General features: G+C 35.6%; 3 protein-coding genes across 4 annotated transcripts in view; 2 read left to right on the top strand and 1 right to left on the bottom strand.

Annotated features, from left to right (window-relative positions):
- Positions 1 to 12,265, top strand: part of LOC144974592 (universal stress protein Sll1388-like) — a 128,403-nt gene that overhangs the window by 97,283 nt on the left and 18,855 nt on the right. The gene's annotated exons all lie outside the window — the stretch shown is intronic.
- On the bottom strand, positions 4,031 to 11,322 carry LOC144974590 (universal stress protein Slr1101-like). 2 transcript variants are annotated; one of them, XM_078917606.1, is made up of 4 exons: positions 10,942 to 11,322; positions 10,139 to 10,234; positions 7,031 to 7,140; positions 4,031 to 5,329 (listed from the first exon to the last, which is right to left on the bottom strand). In XM_078917606.1, the coding sequence occupies exons 1-4, from the start codon at positions 11,036 to 11,038 to the stop codon at positions 5,045 to 5,047; spliced, it is 588 nt and encodes a 195-aa protein (XP_078773732.1). In that variant the 5' UTR covers positions 11,039 to 11,322; the 3' UTR covers positions 4,031 to 5,044. The 2 variants fall into 2 exon arrangements, with proteins under 2 accessions (XP_078773732.1, XP_078773733.1); XM_078917607.1 differs by having other exon boundaries at positions 7,031 to 7,137; positions 10,942 to 11,319.
- LOC144974591 (universal stress protein Sll1388-like) overlaps positions 11,306 to 12,265 on the top strand; it is a 19,815-nt gene continuing 18,855 nt past the window's right edge. Inside the window, exon 1 of the mRNA XM_078917608.1 lies at positions 11,306 to 11,933. Coding sequence (XP_078773734.1) covers positions 11,867 to 11,933 — 67 coding nt within the window. The 5' untranslated portion in view covers positions 11,306 to 11,866. The remainder of the gene's footprint in view (positions 11,934 to 12,265) is intronic.

Genomic DNA, 12,265 nt, shown 5'->3' with positions numbered 1-12,265 from the left:
ATTGTCATTGTGTTTGAGTGATAAAAAAATATATTTTTGTGTTAGTTGGATGTTTTGTTGTTTGTTTTTAAGGGTTTTACGGCGCTTGCAACACGTTTAGGTTATATCAGCGCCAGTAAAAAGGAAGAAAATGGGATAGTAAAAAGTTCTAGAATTACAATTAAAGCACCCAAGAAAAAGTAAGACAAAGGGGAACTGAGAACAAATAGGGATCAGATGTAGATTCCAAGAGCATACCACCAATGTAATTAGTTTGAAATCACCTAGAAGTCTCATCTAGACACAAGCACAAAATCCAACAAAGAGGAATACACTCAAATGCTTACCTTTTACATTCAAAATAAAAATAATAATACATAACAGAGAGATGATTTACAAGGAAAAAAATACATCTCCCAAAACAATAACTATGCATTTGACTGTTTCCCTCCCAGCTAGGACTCCGGCCAGAGCCAGGACAGAACCAAGTAATCTCATTCCAAGACAAAGACAGAAAGCATGTTGGAAAACAGATATAAGGGGATAGAAGACACAGTATGTACCTCCCTGCCCGCTATGGGAGGTCAGGATCCCCACCCAGTTAGTTGGATGTGAAGTGATGGGTGAAATCCTGAAAATGTCTGACTGGTAAGGAGGCGATAATATAATGAGGCTTTAATTGTGATTTTTAAAAAGGACATAAAACATGAACGTTGTGTGTACAGACCCATTGTCAGCAAACAAGTGTTAACAGGAAATTAATTTTTAAAATTCACATTGAATTTTGAAAAAGAATGATATCTGAAATAGTAGAGGTATGCTTTCTTCTTACGGAGTTGTAGTAATCTTTCAGAGCCATTTGACCCACGGAGCTGGTTTGTTTTGTTTTTAAGGGTTTTACGGCGCTTGCAACACATTAAGGTCATATCAGCGCCAGTAAAAAGGAAGAAAATGGGATAGTAAAACGTTCTAGAATTACAATAAAGCATCCAAGAAAAGGGAAGACAAAGGGGAATTGGTTTCAAATAAGAAACAGGTGTAGATTCCAAAAGCACTCTATCAAAGTACTTAGTTTTAGATCACTAAAAGTCTCATCCAGACACACGCACAGGTCCCCGCTAAGAGGAACACACTCAAATGTTTTACAAATCATATATAATATAAAGAAAGCATAATACAGTGCATAACAGAGAGATGATTTACAATGAAAAAAATATCATCTCCCAAAACTAATTATACATTCGACTGTTTCCCTCTCAGCCAGGCATCCGGCCAGGACCAGGACAAAACCAAGTAATTTCATTCCATGACAAAGGCAGAAAGCAAGTTGGAAAACAGATATAAGGGGATAGAAGACACAGTATGTACCCCCCTGCCCACTATGGGAGGTCAGGAACCCCACCCAGCACGGAGCTGGAGTTTTTCCTGGTTTCCATAGCGTGAAACGGACAATAGAAATGGTTTGTCATGCTTTTTGTTTTGCTTATATTAATGGTTTGTGTTTTTTACGTTTTTAAGGGTTTTACGGCGCTTGCAACACATTTACGTTATATCAGCGCCAGTAAAAAGGAAGAAAATGGGATAGTAAAAAGTCCTAGAATTACAATTAAAGCACCCATGAAATAGTAAGACACCGGGGAACTGGGAACAAATAGGGATCAGATGTAGATTCCAAGAGCATACCACCAATGTACTTAGTTTGAGATCACCTATGTCTCATTCTGACACAAGCACAAAATCCAACAAAGAGGAATACACTCAAAGGCTTACATCATACATTCAAAATAACAAATATAATAATACAAAACAGAGAGATGATTTACAAGGCAAAAAAAAACATCTCCCAAAACAATAACTGCATTTGACTATTTCCCTCCCAGCTAGGACTCCGGCCAGGGCCAGGACAAAACCAAGTAATCTCATTCCAAGACAAAAAGCATGTTGGAAAACATATATAAGGGGATAGAAGACACAGTATGTACCCCCCTGCCCACTATGGGAGGTCAGGAACCCCACCCAGTATTAATGGTTTATAAACGTTTGAGTGTGTTCCTTTTAGTAGGATCCTGTGCCTATGTCTGGGTGAGAATTTTAGGTGATCAAAAACTAAATACACTGATAGTATTATTAGTATGCGTTTGGATTCTACATCTGTTTAAACCATTCCCCTTTGTCTTACTTTTACTTGTGTGCTTCTAATAATTGTAAATCTAGAACTATTTTGAGTATCCAATAAGCCTTAATTTACTGGCACTGAAATGACCTTAATGTGTCGCAAGCACTATAAATCCCTTAAAACTGGCCCCGCGGGTTTTTGCACAGCTCGCGGCCGCAAAATTTTCTGATTTGCATTGCACCCGCAAAATCTGCACGTTTTGCAAATTCTTCGATTCTTTAAAATTTTAAAAATATTTTTGCGAAATTTGCGTTCCCTGCGGTGATGAAGATTATGTCATGATGTTGCCATGTCCTACTGAACTTCATGGGGTCCCAGGACTGATGAAATTCGACGTTACACCAAAGAAACTAGGACCAGTTGCCCTTAGGAACAGTCCAACACAAGCACTAAACTTGAAACTTTTTTGGGATCCTTGCCAGGAAACTGTGCCTTCACTCACAGCTTGTGCATGCCGTTATGTTTTCAACCATCAGCTCTGCTGATGTTGAAAGGAGTTTTTCTTTATACAATATGATTTTAAGTGATAAGAGGAGAGGTTTGAGCCAGACAACCCTGAAAGCTTTGATTTTTCTTTATTATAAATTTAACAATTTCATTGACAGTAATTTTTTATTGTAATTTTGTTTCCCCCCAACTTTGTGCCTATGTCCAAATCAGCATAATTTCTGGCAAAATTTACTATTTTTTGTCCCATAATTTTGAATCTGAAATTGCATAATTCCGCGGGGATATTTTAATACACCAGTTGCATGTAGTTAGGTGTGATACAACATATTTAGAAACCTGCAAAATTTTAGCAAAATTTACTTATTTTCTTCTGCAAAATTCATTTTCTTTGCAAAATGTTGAAATATTTTTTTGCAAAAAACCGCGGGGTCAGTTTTAAAAAACCAAAGCAAATGGAACAAGTTCAGGGAGAGAACAGAAGTTGATTCTAGGAGCAAATTTCCTTGAGCTTAGCAGAGCCTTCAGAATATCTCGCTAGGGAAAAAGTATTCCAAAATCCTGTATTGTTTTTGTTTTTAAGGGTTTTACGGCGCTTGCAACACATTTAGGTCATATCAGCGCAGTAAAAAGGAAGAAAATGGGATAGTAAAAAGTTCTAGAATTACAAATAAAGCACCCAAGAAAAAGTAAGACATAGGGGAACTGGGAACAAATAGGAATCAGATGTAGATTCCAAGAGCACACTATCGAAGTACTAAGTTTGAGACCACCTATAAGTTTCATCCGGACACGAGCACAAAATCCAACAAAGAGGAATACATTCAAATGCTTACATTATAAATTCAAAATAAAAAAATAATACCTAACAGAGAGATGATTTACAAGGAAAAAAATATCATCTCCCAAAACAATAACTATGCATTTGACTGTTTCCCTCACAGTTAGGTCTCCGGCCAGGGCCAGGACAAAACCAAGTAATCTCATTCCAAGACAAAGACAGAAAGCATGTTGGAAAACAGATATAAGGGGATAGAAGATGCAGTATGTACCCTAGAATCCACTTGTCACTGCAGTGGGAATAAATGAGGTATGGTTTAAAGTAAGCATGTAATGCATTTTATAAATATGCATCAATATTAAGAAAAAAAATATTGCTCAATCGAAAACACCAATCTGTTGCCTCTTCATGGAAAAGGGAGTTTAGTCTTGATTTGGGCAAAACCAAATCGTCTCATCCTCTGATAGAAAATCAAGACAGAGATAACAGGAAAAAGAAATATTGGAGGATAGAAGAGACAGTAAGTACTTCCCTGCCCACTACGGGATGTCAGGAACCCTTCCCAGAATATTTATTGTAATCAAAATATTAATGGTAAAATAAAAAGAAAAAATAAATAAATAAAAAAAAGACAAAAGAAGGTTACGTTGACTTGAGCTGATCTTTATTGGGAATATTGACTGGAATGGCATCTATTTCACTATGAGTGTATGCTCGTGAAAAACGATATTGGCAAAAAGATAAAGTAAAACAATAGTTAATTTGAACAAAACAGATGGCTATTTTTTTGTTTTGTTCAACAAATACACTAATAATTATAATTTTAAAGAAACCAAACAAACAAATTAATTTTGCATAGATATATATTAATCACAATATCAGATGAGACGTCCCCTTGTTTGGATGGTTCATTTCTTTGGTCTTTAAATATAAATGAAAAATATCCTCACTTGCACTTTGGCATTTCTTGAAATTTTCTACTGTAATAAGATGAGCTCATTTTTAACAGATCCTGTTTTCTTAAAAGAATTTTCCTTTAAAATTTTTTTGTCAATGGCACAGTTTTAGAATTTTGCTTGTAATGCCGCAAATATTTTGGCATTCATCTCCAACAATAAGAAAAAGGTAAAAAAAAAAAAAAAGAAATGGTTCAATAATAATAATAATAATAATAATAATAATAATAATAATAATAGTATTAACTGAACAAATGTATTGTAGCTTTATGCAATAATAAAGCTATTTAAAGAAAACAATTTTAGATAATTGCTTTTAATTATCTGACAGCAAACAAGTATAACCTTTTGTTACAGTTGATTAGCCTAGGAACTTCACAAAATGTTTTAAGTTTCCAAAAATTGTACATTCTGATTTTAACATTTAAGCAGCACCATGATGAACATCTTGTACCAAAACCTTTTATTGGTGAGACTGATTTTCTATCAAGTCATAACTTCTCTTATTCTTCATGTCTCTATCAAGAGAGCAGTGACAGAAAAGCGTCTTGCAATTCAAGTGCAAAACAGATACAATGTTATGAGGAAGGAAAATGAAAACCCACCTCTAAAAGGTACATTACACGACCAAACACAATTTAAGAAAACATGCAATATAACAAAGAAAAGATTATTTCAATTTGCTGCCATACATATCCGTATGTCTTAGGAAGTTTCCATTGCCTTGGTCTCAGCGTCCTGTTTCGTGGCGGTCTCGCACTTTTTGTGGGCATCGTGACCAGGAATGTGTTTGTGAGGATGCTTGCAGACAAAGACAGGAATGTGAGAGTGGTGGACCACATAATCGCTGACAGAACCCATAAAGGTTCTACGCAGTTGTCCCTGACCTCGACTTCCGGTCACGATTAAGTGGCCGTGTTCCTCTTCTGCAGCTTTGATGATTCCTTCACCTGGTTTGGACGCCATGACGCTCTTCACTTTTCCACCAAGCTGTGGATGTAAAAGAAGTCACAGCTAATGAGAGATTATATGTAGAGTAAAACCTTGTATTACTGCCACCTTTGGGATCTTGTCAGATTTAGCCGTCTATAACTAAGCATTATAAATAGTTTATCATAAACTACAGTATGTGCTAATTGTTACAGTGGCATCAAGTGAAATTGGCATTAAAGTGAAGTTTATCTGTAAAATATATAATTATCTAGATAGATCACTTTCTGTCGCAAAAAAAACAAAACAAAAGTAGAATCACTTTCTGATTCAAACAGTATATTTTGCCCTAACATCAAATTCAATAAATTATAAAATTATGGGTCAATAAATGAATACAAAGAGAAAGTTGTATAGAAAAGAGTCAGTTCAAGGATACAACTCATTGTCATTTACAAATGCATCAAGTGATCAAAAGAGCCCTTAATCCGTAGGTAATCCTTGTTTATGGGCGTGAAATGGACAATTATGTTCACATGCTACCCTGGCATATGATGCTGGTCTATTGTAAACTTGTAAAGTAATTTTCATCAGATATTGTAAAGTAATCTTCATCAGATTTAACCACTGCTGGGTGGACAGAAGAGTCAGAAAACCCTGGTTGAACCCGAGATGAACATTGGGCCCAGTGTCAGTAAGTTATCAGAACATCTTTTAAATGAATAGTTCTTCAGGGATTTTTTTTGTTTGTTTGTTGCTTTAAGTCTCTTCCAACACAATTGAGGTTATATGAGAGACCGCTGAAACAAAAAAACAAGCAATCTAACAATAACAAAAATAGTACAAATGTAAATCAAAATCATAACCTAAAGATATCATAAGCTAAATTATAAATAACCAAGAACAAACGGGCAGAAGATTTACAGAAAAAAAAATATCCCCTGTCAAAAAAACAATCACAAACCAAAGAAGCAGGATAGGCTAGTAAAGAGAAGAAGAAACGACATCACTATCGGATCGTACACCCATGCGAACATCATAGGTATACGATTCAAGGGTGATGCTCCCATCCAACCACCCGCTCTTCAGGGATTAATTCGGCCTCATCCGAATCCAGAAATTTCTGATATGCAGGTAGAGCTCAGGTTTATTATCAGCTTGTGCGAGATGTCAATTTTGGAAACTCCACCTCCACATCACTATGTCCAATTCTCACACAAAACTAAAACAGTGAGACTCAAATTATGCACATTACGTACATTAAAAACTGACATAGTCCTACCCATAGAGGGAAGCATGAAACTTGTTTAAATTTTTTTATTTCATACAAATGGAAGCAGGATAAATGATCCCTTGGCCCAAGAGACTACTGTTGCCATCAAGTGGCATGCAATATGATAGACAACTCCAATCTGCATTGAAATATTTTGAAAGTGATAAACCCAATAAAAGGTCCTTCAGATCCTTAACATCCAAGGAGCTAGAGGATAACCTGGTTTTTTTGTGATGTTGAACACACATAAAAAATGCACGTTACCCTTTGGACAGGACGCTTCTTGATTACAACTAACACCACCATCAAACCAATCACTGCCCGATGGACAGAGAGTTGGATAAATAAACCCTGACAGAATCTTGAACCTGGTTCCCATACCAGTCTTCCTTTTGCTTGTGTGCCGAGTGATCTACAAACCACCCTGTTGAGATCCCTCACTGTCCTTGCAATTGAGCTTGAAATATCGTAAAAAAATGTCAACTCACCCCATGATCTTTGAGCTTTTTGGCAAATTTGTCCAAGTCGGCCCTGATTCTGGCCTGCTCTTCTTTCAGCATGGCATCCAGCAGCTCCCTGTCAAATTGGTAAACAGCTGCTGGACATAGGCAACAAATAAAAACAACAAAATATATTGATTAAAATAATAAAGTCAGTAAACTTTCTCAATTCTAATACAACCAACATTGGCCAGCTTTTCAAAAAAATCAAGAATATGTATTACAGTCCACTCGGATAATCGCAACTTGGTTAATTTCAACTTTCGATTAATCGCAACATTTCCCAAGAAATGAAATTAATTTTATATAAAAGTAACTGGTTAATTGCAACATACTTCGGTTAATCACAACAAATTTTCGACCCGACAAGGAGGCAAATTCAAGGGATCAATCAAACAAAATCTCATGATTAGATTTCATCATGTGTGAAATCATGACATGTTGAATAATCCAGAGCGGGTGGGGTTTAATGCTACAGCAGTGTGTCACCACACTATTAGAGACAAAAAGAAGGCAGGGCTTTGCAGTTCGGGTCTGTGCGGTCATGTGACCATTAGATATGAGGTGAGTGATCTGGCCATGGTTTAGACAACAGTTAGACGATGACAATTTTGAGGAGAGACAGAGATGATATCCTTTGTTTTGTGATTGACAACTGTGCATTGTGACCAACGGGTTTGGTGAGAGCTTATTGTCTCTCATCGTGGCTAATCTCTTGGACTCTTACAAATGTTGAGAACAAAAAGTGAAAGTGAACCCAATTTTAAGATGTCGGCTTGCCTCAAAGCTGCTTTTGCTTGTCAAAATCTATACAAGGCTGCCATATATTTTTTATTCCAATCAAATTGCTCAGTCTGTGGTGGACTAAGAACAATGTTTACAACTACTGGTTTGAGTTTACCATATATGAGTAAAATGTTGCAATAGTGGACAGGAAACTCAACTTCAGTTAACTGCAACTTTGGTTAATCACAACATTTTCGTTGATCCCAAGGTGTTGCAATTATCAAGAGTGGACTGTACTACGAATGGGTGAAATGTTTAAAAGATTTATTCTCAAATTGAAATTTAGTCAAATTTTCATAACTTGGACTTCTAGCCTTTGAACATGTTAAATGTAATCAGTCTACTATACTATATGACCTTTTCATGAAGTTTACATTTGTGACTTTGAAGATCGAGATCCTTAACGGAGGTAGAATAATATAGCTTTACCTGTAATTATGCTAAACTGACAATATTTGAAAAGCTGATCAATATTATTCATATTTTTAAAAACAATGCCAAATAGTTTAAAACTTTCTGGCTTTACCATCTTTTTACTTAAACAAAGTCCTTTTGTATGTGTAAATTTACCTTGACTTTCTATCTCTGATAGCATTACTGTAAACGGACAACGGATTTGATGTATAAAAATATAATACATTGAGCATGGTTTATTAGGTAATAATAATGATAATGATAACGATAATAATAATAATAATAATAATAATAATAATAATAATAATAATAATAATAATAATAATAATAATAATAATAATAATAATGATGATGATGATACACGACATTTATATTGCACAATTTCATCACGGTGCGATGCTCCATGCACGTTACAAATAAATATACAAAATTAACATACCATATAAAATGTATACCACAACGATATCAATAGCAGCGGTGGATGTAAAATCTTATCAACATCATGAAAATGTAACGATAAAAAGGTACTTTAACAATGATTTAAAAACATCAATAGATTTTGCTTCTCTTATCCTTCTGGGTAAGTCATTCCACGCAAGGGTCCCAGTGAGGGTAAAGGAATGGCCACCATAACATTTATAATTAATAATCATTTCTTGAGAAAGATTTGGGAGTACATGTTGATACTAAATTAAAATTCTCAAAGCATATAGAAACACAAGTTAATAAGGCAAACAGAATCCTTGGACTCATCAATAGATCTTTTACCTATTTAGATGCAGCAACTATGAAAATACTATTTACTGCATTAGTCAGACCCCATCTCGAGTTCAGCAACTCAGTATGGTCACCACAATTTGAGAAAGATAAGAAACCTATTGAAGGCGTGCTTCGCAGAGCAACAAAAGTAATTCCTGGGTTGAAAGATAAGCAATATGAGGATAGACTGAAACGTATTGAAATTCCAAGCATGACATACAGACGAGTACGAGGTGATATGATTGAAACATACAAGTTTACACACAGTTTGTATCAAGTCGAGAGTAAACTTTTCGTGTTTGCAAACAATGGAACCAGAGGTCATAATTACAAGCTGCATAAACCAAGGTGTAACACATCGCTTAGGCAACACTACTTTAATCAACGTGTGATCGACCGCTGGAACAGTCTCCCTGAAACGGTGACCAATGCTCCAAGTGTCAACGCCTTCAAAAATAGCTTAGATAGCCACTTAGCAGATTACATGTTTAGCATAGTTGAACCGCCCATTAAGATCCCATCAAAGGGTTAGACGTATATACAGGTCAAAAGATCTGTTAGGGTTAGGGCCTTCAATTTATCAAAAAGTTTATATATTATAGATACAGGTCAAAAGATCTGTTAGGGCTTTTTATTGACTTTTATCTCGATGAACTGAATGCCAAGATCAGCAAAGGCACAAAACGCCTAATACGCTGGAAAACTATACTATACTATACTATACTATGAGTAAGCTTCGTTTTGTCAGTCGAGGATAGTAAATTCCTATTTGGTATATTCCTAACATGCTTTTAATGTAGGTGCTTCATCATTTAGGCTTTTAAAACAAAACAGAGCAATATTACAAATGATTCTTTCCTTGACAGGCAGCCAGTGCAGCTGTTTTGTCACTAATTAAGCTGCACTATTGTGTGATCTGCAGGTGCGAGATTTTATCATGGCTTATGTGAAATAAAAGACCATTGCAATAGTCTAGATGTGATAAAATAAGAGCTGTGACGAGTTTCATTGTATCTTGAGTAAGGAAATCTCTAACAGTGGATATTTTCTTAAGATTATTTGTAACAGTTTTACAAAGGCTGAACTAAGAACTGAATCAGAGATATAAAGTCATGAAATGAATTGATGAAAACTCACACGTTGTCCATTTTGTGGAGTGCAAAATGTCATTCAATTCTGGAACGTAGACAAGGACTACATGGTCTCCTGGTCGATGGATATTCTCAATGAACCCTGGTTGAACAAAGAAATGAAACAATTGTAACAATGAAACCAATTCTTGCTTTGCATAAGAGTATCTGGATACAAACATACCATTGATAAAAATTAAAGATTAATTTAAAAACATTTTATGAAATCTTGATTTAACATTGAAGCTTTTGTATTGCTCATCAGCAATTGACTTGCTAAAATGATAACCATAATTCTTCTCGGTAGACTTAGGCAAAATTGGATATTTATATTCAAAGTAGCAACAGTGGAACAATTGAAAACAGCAGCAAGTAATCTAATGCAGATTGTAATAGTAATGGTAGGAATTTAAAAGCTTTCCTATAATTTTGAATTGATTTACTTTTAAGAAAATGGTCCTTTTTCAAATATATTATCAGTAAAAAAAACTGATGCCTGCATCAAAATCTATTGGGAATTTATTCAACATTTTGAGGCGCATCTCTCTGCGTTCGCTGATACCGATACTATCCGCGAAAAATAGACTATTTTAGCTAGATCCAGGGTCTTCAAAATAACGTGTGCAGTGTGATACGAACTGAAATGGAAAGAACGAAAGAATGAACTGCAGCCGAACTGAAATGGAAAGAACGAAAGAATGAACTGAAGCCGAACTGAAAAAGAACAGCAAGAACTTTCGGTACTTTCAGTTCGAAAAAAAGGAAGGAAGGGGGGCGGAGCGGGTCCATCGCTCTAAAATAAATACTTACATTCTAATCCATAATCCGCGTGTTCACTACCATCCACAGCAATAATGCAGTTACGAACTTTCTTCTCACTTTCTGCGCCTTGTACTTGTTCAGACATTTTTAAGCGTTAGAGTTAGAAAGTCAAGATCACTGGTTTAGATTTCTTCACTTCCAATAATCAGCCTCAATGCTTACTCGTCACCGGTTCTAACACAATTTAACCAAAAACAAAAGAAAACAATGAAGTCTCACGAAGAAACAGGTGTTCAGTATTCAGTAGGCTCGTTCCTCGGTCTTGATTTGTCGTCAGTGTGTAAATGCGTACTGCGTGTCAAGTCAAGGCAGAGAGTTTAGAAGCGTTAGCTATACAATCTCTCTGGTCAAGGTCTTGTACACACACAACACACACACACACGACACGTAGATACACATTTCTAGCAGACCACACATTACCGGTCATTCACACTAAAATATTGTCAATATCGATATGTCTTAATCAATCTTTTTCATTTGGTTTGAAGAGTGTTTAACAAGACTAACTTCAAACGTTACTCAATTCAATCATTGAAAAAATTTAATGAATTTAGGAAACATGACACATAATTTGTATTATGCGACACATTATGTAATTGATCAGTGTTCTATGTTTTGTTAAAGTATCGATATCCCCCACAACTTTTGGAGTTGGGAGTCCCACTTTTCCTTTGTGGGTCGGTGTTAGTGTTAACGGATGAACACACCTCCCGCCTCCCGCCTCCCTCTATCAGCTGATTAAAATTTTTGTTAAGATTCAACCACGGTTTCTTTCAGATAAGAGAAACGAGACCTCCCTCCAAAGTTTTGTCGCATTGTACAAGGACGCGTTACAGTAAATATCAAGTCTTAAAGACGGTTTAGATCGCAAAATATTGCAGTGAAAAAAAATAAAAGCAGTTTTCATATCAACATGGAGCACGAAAGGATTGTTCTGATTGCCATGGACGAGAGTCACCACTCCGATGATGCTTTTCAATGTAAGACATACACTTTTACTTTTACTTTATTTGGTACATTCTTACATTGCTAACCCGAGTTATTTACATCGGTTTTCATGAAAGAGAAATAACCAACCGATAAAAACGTTGCAATTTTTGTATCTTTCTGATTCGCTTTTAAATAAGGTAACGAATGACCCTCTGCTTGCATTCCTATTCACAGCATAAAATTATTACAATTTGCCATCTAAGGCAATTATTTTATTAGTTAATAAATGAGTTGACCATTATGATGACACGTTGAGTTTTTGTTTTTGTTTTCGGAAAGTAGCCATCAAGTGATTCTGGTGCCATCTAGTTGTGGCATTTCT

The sequence above is a fragment of the Berghia stephanieae genome, chromosome 6 (assembly GCF_034508935.2).
Source record: "Berghia stephanieae isolate SIO BIC M18660-M18661 chromosome 6, UCSD_Bste_1.3, whole genome shotgun sequence".
Classification (NCBI taxonomy): domain Eukaryota; kingdom Metazoa; phylum Mollusca; class Gastropoda; order Nudibranchia; family Aeolidiidae; genus Berghia; species Berghia stephanieae.
The sequence above is the reverse complement of the archived record's forward strand: the minus strand, read 5'-3'. Positions and strand labels throughout refer to the sequence as shown.

Excerpts from the sequence above, each read along its gene's own strand:
- LOC144974590 (XM_078917606.1), bottom strand. The coding sequence starts at position 11,038 with ATGTCTGAACAAGTACAAGGCGCAGAAAGTGAGAAGAAAGTTCGTAAC. Across the intron at positions 10,235-10,941 it reads CGCGGATTATGGATTAGAAT|GGTTCATTGAGAATATCCAT; the intron begins GTAAGTATTTAT and ends TTGTTCAACCAG. Across the intron at positions 5,330-7,030 it reads AAAAGCTCAAAGATCATGGG|CTTGGTGGAAAAGTGAAGAG; the intron begins GTGAGTTGACAT and ends TTACATCCACAG.